General features: G+C 39.1%; 1 protein-coding gene across 1 annotated transcript in view; it reads right to left on the bottom strand.

The window, feature by feature from the left end:
* The window catches only part of LOC126204448 (GTPase-activating protein CdGAPr), an 837,561-nt gene that overhangs the window by 62,861 nt on the left and 760,286 nt on the right, over positions 1 to 14,414 (bottom strand). The window contains exons 8-10 of the mRNA XM_049938835.1: positions 12,200 to 12,302; positions 9,641 to 9,874; positions 8,726 to 8,991 (exon numbers count right to left, since the gene is read on the bottom strand). Of these exons, the coding sequence (XP_049794792.1) occupies positions 8,726 to 8,991; positions 9,641 to 9,874; positions 12,200 to 12,302 (603 nt within the window). The remainder of the gene's footprint in view (positions 1 to 8,725; positions 8,992 to 9,640; positions 9,875 to 12,199; positions 12,303 to 14,414) is intronic.

Genomic DNA, 14,414 nt, shown 5'->3' with positions numbered 1-14,414 from the left:
GGTTGTAGAGAGTTTCAGGGAGAGCATAAGGGAACAATTGACAGGAATGGGGGAAAGAAATACAGTAGAAGAAGAATGGGTAGCTCTGAGGGATGAAGTAGTGAAGGCAGCAGACGATCAAGTAGGTAAAAAGACGAGGGCTAATAGAAATCCTTGGGTAACAGAAGAAATATTGAATTTAATTGATGAAAGGAGAAAATATAAAAATGCAGTAAATGAAGCAGGCAAAAGGGAATACAAACGTCTCAAAAATGAGATCGACAGAAAGTGCAAAATGGCTAAGCAGGGATGGCTAGAGGACAAATGTAAGGATGTAGAGGCTTGTCTCACTAGGGGTAAGATAGATACTGCCTACAGGAAAATTAAAGAGACCTTTGGAGAGAAGAGAACCACTTGTATGAATATCAAGAGCTCAGATGGCAACCCAGTTCTAAGCAAAGAAGGGAAGGCAGAAAGGTGGAAGGAGTATATAGAGGGTTTATACAAGGGCGATGTACTTGAGGACAGTATTATGGAAATGGAAGAGGATGTAGATGAAGATGAAATGGGAGATAAGATACTGCGTGAAGAGTTTGACAGAGCACTGAAAGACCTGAGTCGAAACAAGGCCCCGGGAGTAGACAACATTCCATTAGAACTACTGATGGCCTTGGGAGAGCCAGTCATGACAAAACTCTACCATCTGGTGAGCAAGATGTATGAGACAGGCGAAATACCCACAGACTTCAAGAAGAATATAATAATTCCAATACCAAAGAAAGCAGGTGTTGACAGATGTGAAAATTACCGAACTATCAGTTTAATAAGTCACAGCTGCAAAATACTAACGCGAATTCTTTACAGACGAATGGAAAAACTGGTAGAAGCGGACCTCGGGGAAGATCAGTTTGGATTCCGTAGAAATGTTGGAACACGTGAGGCAATACTAACCTTACGACTTATCTTAGAAGAAAGATTAAGAAAAGGTAAACATACGTTTCTAGCATTTGTAGACTTAGAGAAAGCTTTTGACAACGTTAACTGGAATACTCTCTTTCAAATTCTGAAGGTGGCAGGGGTAAAATACAGGGAGCGAAAGGCTATTTACAATTTGTACAGAAACCAGGTGGCAGTTATAAGAGTCGAGGGGCATGAAAGGGAAGCAGTGGTTGGGAAAGGAGTGAGACAGGGTTGTAGCCTCTCCCCGATGTTATTCAATCTGTATATTGAGCAAGCAGTAAAGGAAACAAAAGAAAAATTCGGAGTAGGTATTAAAATTCATGGAGAAAAAGTAAAAACTTTGAGGTTTGCCGATGACATTGTAATTCTGTCAGAGACAGCAAAGGACTTGGAAGAGCAGTTGAACGGAATGGACAGTGTCTTGAAAGGAGGATATAAGATGAACATCAACAAAAGCAAAACAAGGATAATGGAATGTAGTCAAATTAAATCGGGTGATGCTGAGGGGATTAGATTAGGAAATGAGACACTTAAAGTAGTAAAGGAGTTTTGCTATTTAGGGAGTAAAATAACTGATGATGGTCGAAGTAGAGAGGATATAAAATGTAGACTGGCAATGGCAAGAAAAGCGTTTCTGAAGAAGAGAAATTTGTTAACATCGAGTATAGATTTAAGTGTCAGGAAGTCGTTTCTGAAAGTATTTGTATGGAGTGTAGCCATGTATGGAAGTGAAACATGGACGATAACCAGTTTGGACAAGAAGAGAATAGAAGCTTTCGAAATGTGGTGCTACAGAAGAATGCTGAAGATAAGGTGGGTAGATCACGTAACTAATGAGGAGGTATTGAATAGGATTGGGGAGAAGAGAAGTTTGTGGCACAACTTGACTAGAAGAAGGGATCGGTTGGTAGGACATGTTTTGAGGCATCAAGGGATCACAAATTTAGCATTGGAGGGCAGTGTGGAGGGTAAAAATCGTAGAGGGAGACCAAGAGATCAATACACTAAGCAGATTCAGAAGGATGTAGGTTGCAGTAGGTACTGGGAGGTGAAGGAGCTTGCACAGGATAGAGTAGCATGGAGAGCTGCATCAAACCAGTCTCAGGACTGAAGACCACAACAACAACAACAATGGTACACTTCACTGGCGATGTTTTCTTCCTTTCTGCATTCTGGGTATCCACTTCTCTGTGCCGAGGTGAAGAACTTTTAGCAGGAACTTATCTCGATCCATTTTATTTAATGACATCATGTGGTGATGAAAATGAGAAACAACTTCATAGCAGAGTTCAGCAGCTTTGCATTCTTTCATTCCTGTAGCTTTTGAAGGTGAAACCTCAAGTCCATGATTGCCTTTAATGATAGGTTTCTTTTTACACTTTTTGCTTTGTGTTTCAGGCCGATGTAAGCTTTTCTTGAATCAGGATTTTCTCTCATCAAAACAATCACTGACCTGTAAGCCATTTTCAGAATCACAAGGCTCATCATCCATTCTGCTTCCACTTGCAATACTTCTTTGTAGATGTACAAGTGAGCATCAAGCAAATACTTGTCTAAAAGTAAGCTGCGGGTGTTCCGATGACAATGAAGTCTGCTTGCAACACTACTCCCACCAGTTCATATTGTTACAACAATAACACCGCTTAAAGCAACCAGTGTACTCCATTATTGTTAACAGCTTGCTGCAGAAAGATGGAAAGAGAGCCGAGACATGAAAGAGTAATTATATTGCATTTGTCGACTTTTGCTACAACTGTAAGAATGTATATATCATGTTTTGCTGAAACCTTGTGATTCGAAGTGTTCATATACACGGCAATGGTCGATTTTTGCCAAGGCTTGGCTTAGGGGTTGATGTAAAAGGTCAGAATTATGACACTACCACACCTAACTCAATTTTGAAATTTTTTTGCACATATCAAGTTTTGAAAAAACTCTCCTCCATTGGCAATTGAAGTTATACAGCCTTAACTGATAAGAATAAATATGCCACTTATATGCAAATTGCTGAATATTAATTACGTTATTTTTTGTGTTGTATTTCTCTCTTTGCCTTATAATCAAGATATTTAAAAGTGTTCAAAACAACCATTAGATTTTAGTTTTAAAAACGAACAGCCTCAGTTGCAAAGTTTACCGAGATTTACCTAGCTTTCAGTTGGGATAACCCAACCTTCTTCACAATAAAAGTAACTACCATTTGTCCATACCAGACATCATCAAGCTAAAACTACAAATCCGTAAATTATCATCAGACTGTAAAAACTTATCTGAAACTGCCTCGGCCCCACTTCGCGACCTCGATGCGGCAGTCACGAGTGCTGTACTGGCACTGTCCATAGCGTCATGAGGACTGCCTAGGCCGACACAATACCTTGCGCCTGCATGTAAACTGTGTGATGGGTACTTGTTGGGACAAGACGTGAACCTAACCCCTGACCTCGAATTTACTAGTAAAGTGAAATAAAAGGTATGGCTGAGGAAAAGGGCGTATATGTTATCCTGTGCAGAACATACTTAGATTGACTGTCTTATCATTTATGAAGTATTCGTTGGTCATGATATGAGGAAAACATCACATGCTTACAATGTATGGCCTGTCTAGGAAAATTTTGTGCTTAAGCATGAAGTTTAATCACCTAAAAAGAACTTAGGAGTGGGAAGGATAATATAAAGCCAACATTGTTATTATTATGACTAGGTCTAAAAAACCTTTTGAGACGTAAATGTTAAGCAGTTGCTTAGCTATGGTTGCAAAGCACGAACATCCTATTGACTTAGCACACAAATGGTCATGTATGAACTTACGAACAATCTAATCTGTAACATCCGGCAATACGGGCCGTATAAAATAGATGGTCATTATTCAAGATTAGTATATTTGACCTGAAATGGTCTAGAATCAAGTAAAAATAAACTATTGCACATGCCCGATTGCACTTCATGACGGGGTTACAGTTATGAGTTACAGAAAACACTGAAGCAGGGGATAATGTGGCGGCAATGGGGTACTCAATTCGTTTTCATGGAGGTGATCCACACACATACTGTAAAAACTGTGTGTGGAACACTGCCATCATAATTTGGGCCTGGTGACCACTACCACTGAACTTAGGGAATGACAGCAGAATTATGTTTAAAGCTAAAATATGACTTGGCGAACATCGCTCCAACAGCGTTGTTCGCCAAATCACATCACAATTTAACCATTTTCCCGTCATCCTCCCATAGTTTAGACTAGTTCCTCAAGTACATATGACCTTTGTCGGTCAATTATTTTAAGTGTGTTGACCAGAGCGATGTTCGCCAAGTCACACTTTAGCTTTGAGCATAACCGACCTATGTTGGCCAATAGTTTTAAGTGTGTTGACCAAGTTTCAGGTAAGTTTTTACAGTCTGACGATAACTTATGGATTTGTAGTTTTAGCTTGATGATGTCCACTATGGACAAATGGTAGTTACTTTTATTCTGAAGAAGGTTGAGTTATCCCGACTGAAACCTAGGTAAATCTAGGTAAACTTTGCAACTGAGGCTGTTGGTTTTTAAAATTATAATTAATCATTATACAGTTGCTGACAGAGCTGCAAAATGTTGAAAATATTTAATAACCGTTAGACTCATTTCTTTTAATGCTACTGTCCCACAACTTGATATACGGCACAGATTTCCTCATGAGAAATCAGTTTCTTTTCTTAAATTAGCTATATGATGTTGAGGAATCAGTGACTGTTTTGTGGGAATCTTTATCAGCTAAACTGTGTAATTTTGAACTTGACCAATTTGCTTTCCACAACACAAAGTTTAGTTTCTGATCAACATTATCTTGCAGGGGGAATACTAACTAGACTGGTATATTGCCTTTATTCTCAGATGAAATATATTGTTCACAATCTACATAACTTTGACAATAATATCAAGATTGCTGAGAACAATACCAAAAGGAAAAAGTCTATACTACCCTGCAACAATTACTACTATGGCTAAAAAAACAGTTAATATTAAGTATACCAACAATTAGGCTCATGCCTAGTTCATAGTATTTTTGCTTTGCCTGTTGGTTTTCTCGTTGCTATGGGTTTGTTTGTCGATTGGCATTTTTTATTTTTAGTTCACTCACAGTCTAACATAACAATCATGACACTCTATCCCTCTTTCGTTACCCACTGCGACTGCAGTCGCCAAGTGGCCATAAAGCTATACTGCTGAGTTTGACGACATCTTGTGAAGGCAAACGGTAATTGTTATATTAATGTGTAGAATGATTTTTACAAATGGGAGTGTCTGTAGTGCAATACACTGTGCAGTAACAAGAAGAAGAAGATGCCAGATTTGTCTTTTTTTAGGTTTCCTCATGACTCTTAAGAGGTGTCAAGCACTACATTACAGAACAGGTTATTTACAATTTTCTTGTAACTTAAAGATATTCACTGGAGAATGTCATTTTCTTTAAGAACACAAAAATAAACAGTGGAACACCTGACCTTTTGCAGAAAGGCGTCGTATATGTACTCAAAAATGTGAAGATTTCTTCACTACACTTCCAGTCAAATTCGTGAATGTGGAACATATATAACGCGTATGGAATGAAATACCTACATTATTTGATGTAGTGGCTAAGCTACCACAACTGCAGCTGAAGGAAAAACCACACAGACATGATAAAAGAACAAAAGCAATAAAATCGTTTCCCAATGCAGAAGAAACCAATTCCACAATTGTTGCTGCATCTGTGCAACAAATGGCACAAATCTTAACAAATCTTAACTAACAAATCTTCACTTTTGAAACAAAAGTAATTACATTACATTGAATAAATGAAAAGCACCAGTTTGCTTTTGTTCTACAATATTACTTTTATTGCTAACCGGTTTTCGGCTTACAAGGTCATCTTCAGACATTGTTTTGTATTAGAAAGTTGAGTGAAGTGTAAGATTGTGTATAACATTGGGCTCCCTACAACGTTTTTACATGTCAAGGAAAGTGCCTGTCATAATAACAACAGACAACAAAAGAATAATATTATTCTCATGCATGAAATATGTGTGTTTACATTTTCTTGTTTTCACTGGATTAAGCTGTAATTATACATATATTTGAAAATATTTCTTTATCATTAAGCTGTAGCTTATGTCACTGAAACAAGGAGATTGGGCTGTTTTTACGTGTATTTCACGATCATTCATGTCTCTTGAAAACTTAATAATGCTTGGAATACAAAAATGTAATAACTGATTAAAAACAAACTTTAATTTTACAGATGCTGTCTCACTACTGTTGCACCAACTGTCAGGTGGTAACGATTCTCACAGAAGTGAGTGTTGTGACTGTGTATGTTAGACTGTAGTTCACAGTTGCTACTTAAGTAACACATTATCATTTGGAGATAGTGAGTGGAGCTGTGGACACTAAAAAATTGAATGCCAAGTAGAGAAATTGAAACATATTTGACATGTTCTTCTGTTTGAGCTCAGTAAAGAGGTGGCAGCAGCAGAGGCAGCCAGGAACATTTGCGCTGTGTATGAGGATAACGCCACTGGATACAGCATGGCAATAAAATGGTTTTCTCCTTTTAAAGAGGTTTGTTTTGACATAAGTAACCATCCCCATTCAGGAAGACCTATGGGGTTTCATGAAGATTATTTAAATGCATTAATTCACAAGGATCCATGTCAGTGTACTTGAAAACAGGCACATGTGATGTACTGTGACTATTTCACTATGATGTGATGTTTACATACACTATGTGATCAAAAGTATCGGGACATCTGGCTGAAAATGAGTTACAAGTTTGTGACGCCCTCCAACGGTAATGCTGGAATTCAATATGGTGTTGGCCCACCCTTAGCCTTGTGACAGCTTCTACTCTCACAGGCATACGTTCGATCAGGTGCTGGAAGGTTTCTTGGGGAATGGCAGCCCATTCTTCAAGGAGTGTTGCACTGATGAGAGGTACCAATGTCAGTCAGTGAGGCCTGAAACGAAGTTGGCTTTCCAAAACATCCCTAAGGTTTTCTGAAGGATTCACGTCAGGACTCTGTGCAGGCCAGTCCATTACAGGGATGTTATTGTCGTGTAACCACTCCACCACAGACCGTGCATTATGAACAGGTGCTTGATCATGTTGAAAGATGCAGTCACCATCCCTGAATTGCCCTTCAACAGTGTGAAGGGCAATGTAGGCCTGTGCTGTGATAGTGCCACACAAAACAAAAAGGGGTGCAGGGCCCCTCCATGAAAAACATGACCACACCATAACACCACCTCCTCCGAATTTTACTGTTGGCACTACACACACTGGCAGATGACATTCACCACGAATTCACCATACCCACACCCTACCATTGAATGGCCACATTGTGTACCGTGATTCGTCACTCCACACAACATTTCTCCTCTCTTCAATCATCCAATGTTTATGCACTTACACTTAATGAGGTGTCATTTGCCATTTACCAGTGTGATGTGTGGCTTCTGAGCAGCCGCTTGACAATGAAATCCAAGTTTTCTCACCTCCCGCCAAACTGTCATAGTACTTGCAGTGGATCCTGATGGAGATTGGAATTCCTGTGTGATGGTCTGGATAGACATCTGCCTGTTACACATTATGCCCTCTTCAACTGTCAACAGACGAGGTCGGTCTGTACGCTTTTGTGCTGAACGTGTCCCTTCACATTTCCAATTCACTATCACATCGGAAACAGTGGACCTAGGGATGTTTAGGAGTGTGGATATCTCATGTACAGATGTATGACACAAGTGACCCAATTACCTGACCACGTTCGAAGTCCACGAGTTCCACCCCATTCTGCTCTCTCACAATGTCTAATGACTACTGAGGTCACTGATTTGGAGTACTTGGTAGTAAGTGGCAGCACAATGCACCTAAAATAAAAAACATATGTTTTTGTGGGTGTCCAGATACTTCTGATCACATAGTGTACAATGAGGAAGGTCCAAAAATCGCTTGTACAGGAACTGCATCCTCTAAGCCAAAAGCACAAAAATCGGGAGGTGGCCATATGTGTATCTCTGCTTGCTCATCATCAATTGACTCATGAAAGTACCAACTGTTCCTACCCTGTATCATTACTAGTGATGAGAAATGGTGTCTTTATGCTAACATAAGGAAAAGAAAGGACGGGTTGAGTTCAAACAAAGCAGAAACTCCCCATAAAAAGACCCACACATCCACAAAAGATAATGTTATGCATCCGGTGGAACAACGATGATGTGTTGTACTAAAAATTGCTTCCCTGAGGTGTAACTATCACTGCTGACATTTATTGTCAACAACTGAAACATCTTGCAGGTGAAAAGCAACAACCAGGAAGACTGCGTGAAGTGGCGCTACTCCATGATAACGTCAGCCCACATTTTGCTAGACTGACAAAAAACACTATATGGGAGTTTGGTTGGGCAGTCATTCCACACCCACCTTATCCACCTGATCTTGCACCCTCAGATTTTCTCCTTTTCTGCTCTCTATCGAACAAGAGACTTCAAGGAATTTCCTTTTCAGATGAAAATGCGATCCGAACATGGCTGGATGAGTTCTTTGCTTCAAAACCATTTGTGTTCAACAGCAACCAAATTGGAAAGTTACTGTATTTGTTGTTTTTATCAAACTTATGGAAAAACACTACGAACGTATGCACCAACCCAATAAATTATCTATCTCTCGTGTGCAACAGAAGCAATTCAGAGCTCACTTTATCATTTACAACAGGAAGGGATAGAATGTGTACACAATTAGCACTGAAATAATATTCTTTGCAATAAACTCACCATCCAGAGCCTCCGACTGCTGTCTGGTTATGGGAACCTGTGCCGGTAGTCCCTCACAGAAAATAAGGTCAGCATAGCATACCAGGAACTCTGTGACAACTGCCTGTACTCCAACCCCTTGCAGGGCAGCCACACCACCAACTTCCAGTTCCTTGCAGCGGAGCAGATTAGGGGCCCACACAATGGCCACATTACGAGGCGTCATGCCTGTGAGGTGACCTCTAGAAGCTACTCGTGCCAAGTGCCGCACTAGGTATTGCAGTGTCCTGAGAAACAAATATTGGGCCCTTTTTCACTACTCTTTATTAGTCCTGGAAGCACTTTTTCTTTCTTTTATTTTTTTTTTAAATAAAGCAGAAAGTGGCTGTATGAAATACATTTTGATTTCTAACTGAAATATTAGCTCAAAATGATGACTTTGATAAACAAACTCAAATGTTCACACAGCAGTCAACACCAAATTAATCTTTCTACCAATGACTAATAGTCAAATGAATTATATAAATAATATGGATTAAAAGATAGTGAATATATGCTGTATGGAAATAAGATAGTCTCTATGACTGACAGTGAATCTGATTTTATATAAAACATGATTTTCATGATGAAAATTATGCTTAAAATAATAATTTGGTTACTAGGACATATATCATAATAATTAATTACTGCAGTTGTTCATTATAAAAATACACATGTTCAAAAAGCAAGAAATTCAACCACGTTGTTTCACTCTGTATGTTTGCATGCACAGGAACACACTGACATGTGAAGACACTTAGTAAGAATGTGTTAAATAAAATTAGTTATATCCTTCTAAAATGTTTTGAAACATCAAATTCATTTATTTATTTCAGAATAATCTGATTCACCTCAGTTACTTTTCTGGAGACCCTATGTATAAAATACTGTACACACCTGTAGTGAGGAGGTGGAAGTTTATGCACAGCATCTCTCATCCGTGCCAGACGGCCTGCTTCATCAGTACCAGCCTGCACTGCTCCAACAAATGTATGATACAACTGGTAAGTGCAAAGTGGATTTGGAAGTTCACGGAAATACATTTTAAGTAGTGAAGCAACTGAATGTATGTCCTGAAGAATAGCTTCATCCTCATACAGGGCTGGAACCCGGTCCTCATCAAACGCATTTCTGACAACAAAAGAATACAACATTGACAAAATTATCATTTCTAGAGTAGCAACTTTAACAAGCACACGCACCATTTTAGAGCCCATATTTACAAGATAATTTTGTTTTCTTGTTTTAATCCCTACTACCACCTCTAAAAATATAGCGTACTTTTTTTTAAACATTCTATATAATTTGAAAATATATCCATTAAATTTAACTACCATCAAAATGAAATAAGTTACTATGATTTCTAACCTCAAACATAAACATTACTCAATAAATTACTGGAGAAATTGCCGGCCGGTGTGGCCGTGCGGTTAAAGGCGCTTCAGTCTGGAACCGCGTGACCGCTCCGGTCGCAGGTTCGAATCCTGCCTTGGGCATGGATGTGGGTGATGTCCTTAGGTTAGTTAGGTTTAATTAGTTCTAAGTTCTAGGCGACTGATGACCTCAGAAGTTAAGTCGCATAGTGCTCAGAGCCATTTTGAACTGGAGAAATTACAAGACTGTGGGATGGCATACAGCAGAACATGGTTCACAAAACAGTGCTACAAACAATTCCACAAAACAATGAGTTGTAGAATAAACTTTTGTGAACACTGAATAAACTTTTGTGAACACTGCATTTGGTACAAGTTTAAACAGCAGATGACATAAAATGGGAATTTGATTCAGAACCACTAGTTCTTTTTTACTTATCTATTGCAAAATCAGTAAGAATAGTTGCTCTGGTTGGACCAAGATTTGGAAAGGAATCATCTACATGGAAATGTTGTTCTGATGAAATTGTCACACTCAAACTGAAGCCACAGTGACACTAAAACCAAACAACAACAGGAAAATTTCTGCTTTCCACGAAGCACAGACATTAGTTACAATATTTTAATAGTCAGGGCTTAGCTCACCTGACAAGAGAAATAACAGCTGGAAAAACTTAACTTTTTAAGATCCAACCAGGAAAGCCACTCAAGACCCAAGGTCAAAGGAAAAAGTTTAATTGAATTATGTTGTTACAGATGACAGAAAATTAGTTTAAGAAATTGGGAAAAGCAAATGGGACATACATACCATAAATCGGTAAGCAGCAACAAATGGAAGACCTAATGGGTGGAGGGTCAGGTGTATTAGAAAAACATACAGATGCAACATGAAAGCATATAACAGTGACAGTAATGGATACAAAAGTCTACAGGTGGTCTTCATACAGAAGTGGATGGTGATGGTATGGAAGCAAGGTGTAGCAGTAAAATGAACAAATCCAGGAACAGACTAGAGATTTAAAAATTTGCTGCAACTAATAAAAGTGTTGTGTTGGCAGACTTGCCAACACTACGTACACTAATTGAAATAGGCGGCCAAGATGCACGCGCTAACTCACGAAGGATGGAGTGAGGTCTGAACCAGGAGACTTAATGAATGCTATAAAGAAAATACGTAACTTCTGGACTACTTAACTTTTAATCCTTCCTTTGTATACATCGTTCTTGATGAGACATCTGGAGATTGTGGCGATACAAGTGCGACTCTTTAGATACAAGCTATCTAAGGCTAATGGCGCCTTGCTAGGTAGTAGACATGGACTTAGCGGAAGGCTATTCTAACTGTATCTCGGCAAATGAGAGCAAAGGCTTCGTCAGTATAGTCACTAGCAACGTCGTCGTACAACTGGGCCGAGTTCTCGTACGTCTCTCGAGACCTGCCGTGTGGTGGCGCTCGGTCTACGATCACACAGTGGCGACACGGTCCGACAGGTACTAATGGACCGCGGCCGATTTAAGCTACCACCTAGCAAGTGTGGTGTCTGGCAGTGACACCACAAAAAGCACCTCTGTTATTTCCTTAAATCTCTACAAGTGAAAGCCCAGATGGTGCCAGCAATGAAGCTACAATCGATTTTCTTCCCCATTGTTACAATGACTAAACCTCTACAAAACACGTAAAATTTGTAATGGAAGCCAGTTAAGTGAATTGAGGTATGTTTCTTTATCTATATCAAATGTATAATATATTAACTCTGAAGGAAAAAAAAAAGAAAGAAATACATGGAACAGAGAGTACACAGCACAACCTTTTGTGATTCTCATAGATACACAAGAAAAAGTATTCTACAATACACTGACATTTGCCACAAACTCAGTTCACAGATATAGCCAGAGCTGTTACACCATTTACATTTCCAACAGTTTCATGACCACAGACTGCATATTATGCTTCAGAACCACACAAAGTCCAATGACTCCTCCTTTGAGGCTATATTTACCTGATACAAAGGGACAGCATAATCATTAAACTAAAAATAATAATCTTAACATTATCAGTTAGTTATAAATTTCCGTGACATACCTCAATTTTTGTATGTTGGATGTGACACCAGAAAGCCTATAAATGCCATCCACTATACCGTTACTTTCTATAAATTCTGCACAACATTTCAGGACCATAGGAACTGTAAACAGGAGAGAAGGTGAGATTATATATATTCTTAAAAAATAAAAATTATTATAGAAAATTAGAAGATGTGCATCATGTTCTGATGTGATAGGTAACATGACAGTTTAATATAAGAACGCTACAGTCTAATAGACTTCTTTAACGTGTTTCAATGATGATCTGGCCCTATTATGATTTAGGTTCGCTCTCTTAAGATAATCTATACATGTTACATTGGGTTTACTGATCAACTTTTTGATATCATCAGCACAGCTTACAAAATATTTATTGAATGTATTCTGCTGGTATTGGGACTGTCTTGTCAAAGTTTCTGACTTCACCTTTAACAGTATTAATTACTGACCAGGCTGTTTTGCATTGGTTTTTACTATTTTTTTATGAGATTTGTGTTGTATCTTTGTTTCGCCAATTGCAACTCTTTCTTATACAGTTTCTTAGTGATTTTTTCGAGATCCTTAATTTCATTAGAATTGTTTACTTTGGCACGGCGCTTCAACAGCAGTAGCTTATTTTTTAGATTCTCCAGTTCTTTGGTGTACCAAAATTTACCCTTTCTTGTTTTATGGTATTTCTTTTGAACAAGATGGGCTTGTAAAGTACCTTTTCAGTAATAGTGGAATGTTTCGTAAACTGTTTGGGCACTGGAATCACAGTCTTGAAATAATTTGTCCCAGTTTGTTATGCTCAGCTGGTGTGTTAGCTTTATGAGATTGTGTTTTGTTATTATTAAGGTATTAGGTTTTGTTAACTTTTGTGCAGCCTTGCTCTCATCCCCTTTTATAAAATGTCTTAACTCTACTGTTAACATGGAGTGGTCTGAGAAAACAAATTCCTCTACCTTGGTGGAGTACATATCACGAGCACAGTTGAACCTCTCCGGGTTCCAACATCATCACACCACAGCGTACCACCCAGCAAGCAATGGGATGGTGAAACGCTGCAACATCATCACACCACAGCGTACCACCCAGCAAGCAATGGGATGGTGAAACGCTGGCATAGAACATTAAAAGCTGCATTAATGTGCCATGCACAATCTTGGTCATCAGCGTTACCACTAGTTTTGTTGGGCCTACGCACAGCATTGAAAACGGATTTAGGGCCATCCACCGCAGAATTGGTTTATGGTGAACCCTTACGACTGCCTGCAGAATTCTTCACCAATAAAGAAGGGGCACGACAGACCAAATTGCCGTTTACATTGCAAATGGTACGCGAGCATATGGCCAGACTTCGCCCATCTCCTGTCTCGAGACATGGAGCGGTAAATACTTTCGTGCACAAAGATCTACGCTCATGTACACAGTGATGCTATGGACGGACACTGTCAAGTCACCGCTGCAGCCTCCATATTCTGGACCTCACAGAATGAACATACCATGCAGATAGCTCTAAATGGAAAGAGTCAAGTGGTATCATTGGAACGGCTCAAACCTGCACATATGTTACCGACTGAAGAGGACACAGAGGTCAGGCACCAAGCGCCACCTTCCACACCACTGGTCCAGTATGAAACCACCTCACCACCACAAGAGGGAGCGGTACCGTCACTACCCGCAACAGAAGCTGAAGAAGTTCAACCAATGCCTTCAGTACACACAAGAGCTGGGCATCAGCAGAAATATAAATACCCCTACATTCCCGGAGCTCCGCTCTATCAGAGAGGGGGCTGTGTGGGAGTCGCCAGCAAAACATCCGTAGACACACAGTGAAGGATAGCATTACTCTGTGGTGGCGCGCACAAGGGACAGATTGTTTATTCTTTGATTATATATAATAGTTCTGTTGTTATTGATTCAATGTTAATATGAGCTTTTCGTCGCAATAAAAAAGTAAAATATTATAGCCTAACTACTTCGTGAGTCGTTCTGAAGATTGTAATAAGTAGTACGTGGCTAAAAGTCCTATACATATTATAAATACAAAAGTTTGTGTTTGAGTATTTTGTTACATTCTCATGTTGAAACGGCTGGATGGATTTGGAACAACTTTGGGATGGAATTAGCTTATACCCAGAATTAACACAGAGCGTACTTTTAAAAGTGTGTAGTACAAGATATGTATAAATTTGGAGCATATAGTATGAAATGAGGAACAATAATTACTC

The sequence above is a fragment of the Schistocerca nitens genome, chromosome 9 (genome assembly GCF_023898315.1).
Source record: "Schistocerca nitens isolate TAMUIC-IGC-003100 chromosome 9, iqSchNite1.1, whole genome shotgun sequence".
Taxonomy (NCBI): Eukaryota; Metazoa; Arthropoda; class Insecta; order Orthoptera; family Acrididae; genus Schistocerca; species Schistocerca nitens.
This window is presented reverse-complemented; position numbering and strand designations above follow the sequence as displayed.